Here is a 2,001-nt window from a genome sequence, read left to right as displayed (position 1 = left end):
TTGGTAAACAGAGAATATTGCAAGGTTGCCAAACAAGTTCTCAATGAATCAACAAAGAAATACAAGAAGGATATTTCATCAATTGAATCGGCAATTGAATCTAAATTGAAGGAATATGAATCAACTCAAAGTAATCAAGACAAACTTTTAATGCTCAGACTCTCCTCATACACCATTCAATCTATTTCTAAATTAGACTCTGATTTGGATGCTTATGAAAATATGGTTGTCCAATGTGTGAAATTGATGTATCCAGAAAGATGTATTATCTATGATTTGGACCTTTGTAAAAAACTTCTTTACATTTGCCGTACTACAACAGCTTCTTCCCTTTTGGAAAAGAGCAAGGAAATTATGGATGTTTCCTCAGTTCACTATGATAGAGAAAAACTCTTCCAACAAGCTATTATTAGGGACAATTAAGGTCATCAAATGTAGCCCGTCTAGCTCAGTCGGTAGAGCGTCAGACTGTTAATCTGCAACAAATTTTGAAATGAAAAAAAGACTACAGCACCACAGGTTCCCAAGTTGTCTCCAACCTCAGTACTGATGTGGCTCGACGATGCTTAACTTCTCAAATCGGACGGGATGAGGTGCATTCATCGTGATATGGCCGTAGCCATTCATTACCTCAAAATGTGAAATATCAGCCCAATTCCAAGTTCTAACAAGGGAAACCTTAGATGCTCACATGACCAACACTTGAGTTTCTAAGGCTATGAAATCCAATTCAGCAAATTATTAATTTACAAAAATCAAAAAAAAATGTATAATCACTGTCATCAGCACAATGATACGTTTGATCGTGGTGATGATTGGAGCGAGAATTGTCCCGATTTTGCTCTCCTCTCTCCAACAAACAGTTCATTCAAAAATCTCTCCTCCGATATTATTTGTTATATTGTTTTTCAATATTTGGATTACAAAACAATTACAAGTTGTTTATTATTGAATAAGGAATATTATGGAAAGATTGCAAATAATAGATTTCTTTTTATTAATATGTATAACGAGTTATTTATTAATAAGAGAATTGCATTATCATCAGTGCAACTACCAGTACTATTTAATTGTGTATCTTTCAGTTCAGCAAATAATGAGTTATCCAGTAATTGTGAGAGAATGCTTTTGCAATCTGGGAGAATGACAGATGAAAAATTGGAATGTATTAGAAAAAAGTGGCAAGAATCAATTTAGAAAATGACTCAACGCAGCACTAGTATTAAGAATGAAAAACAACTACTGTTGAATATTATCAAAAAGATTATCAAAGACAGATTGGATATTTTAAAATTCTTTAAAAATGAATTGAAAAGTGCACAAATAGGAGATGGAAAAATGAGACCAGCAGTTGAACTGGTCAAGGAAACACAGGACATTATTGAAAAATTGAAAACTTTTGAAGAATTATCGTTGAGCTATCCAAGTTCTAATTACTTTCATGAATCGTTTAATAATTATATAATAGAACAACAGGAAGCTTACGAACCAATTGAGTTGAATAATATTATTTCCATACGAGGTTAGTTTCTTCTTCTTCTTTCAAGTTTGAAAAAATTTTATGTAGAAAATACCAAGTCAACCAATGATTATGTACGAAATTCCTGTTATACTTCTATTTCAATACTAAAATATTTCAAAAATCTTAAATTTCTCTATCTAGCTGGATATTGTGATTTTCAAGAGCCAGTTAAATTGAACAACTTGAAAGTATTAATTATAAGAACAGGAGTAATGGAAAATTCCATGTTACAATCAATTCTTAACTGCTCATTCCCACAATTGAAACATTTAGAATTATGGTTAGGGTCACCCTGTCAAATAAGAAGTAAAATGATCGACCTGTCACATTACAATAATGATATTACAGAAAAAAATTTAACAGAACTGCTTTCAGAATCAGATAATGGANAGTATCCAACATTAGAATATTTTGGTCTGAGAAATACTTATAATATTCCACAACTCTTACCACTTATTATGAAATCAAATATTGCAAAA

At 31.6% G+C, this 2,001-nt stretch overlaps 1 protein-coding gene across 1 annotated transcript; it reads left to right on the top strand.

Annotated features, from left to right (window-relative positions):
• Positions 1–765: 765 nt before the first annotated feature.
• NAEGRDRAFT_76253 (uncharacterized protein) lies at positions 766–1,197 on the top strand (the record flags this gene model as incomplete). Its single annotated transcript, XM_002668776.1, has 1 exon — positions 766–1,197. One exon carries the CDS (start codon positions 766–768, stop codon positions 1,195–1,197), a length of 432 nt encoding a protein of 143 aa, XP_002668822.1.
• Positions 1,198–2,001: the final 804 nt, after the last annotated feature.

Source organism: Naegleria gruberi (genome assembly GCF_000004985.1).
Source record: "Naegleria gruberi genomic scaffold NAEGRscaffold_104, whole genome shotgun sequence".
Classification (NCBI taxonomy): Eukaryota; Heterolobosea; class Eutetramitea; order Acrasida; family Naegleriidae; genus Naegleria; species Naegleria gruberi.
The sequence above is the reverse complement of the archived record's forward strand: the minus strand, read 5'-3'. Positions and strand labels throughout refer to the sequence as shown.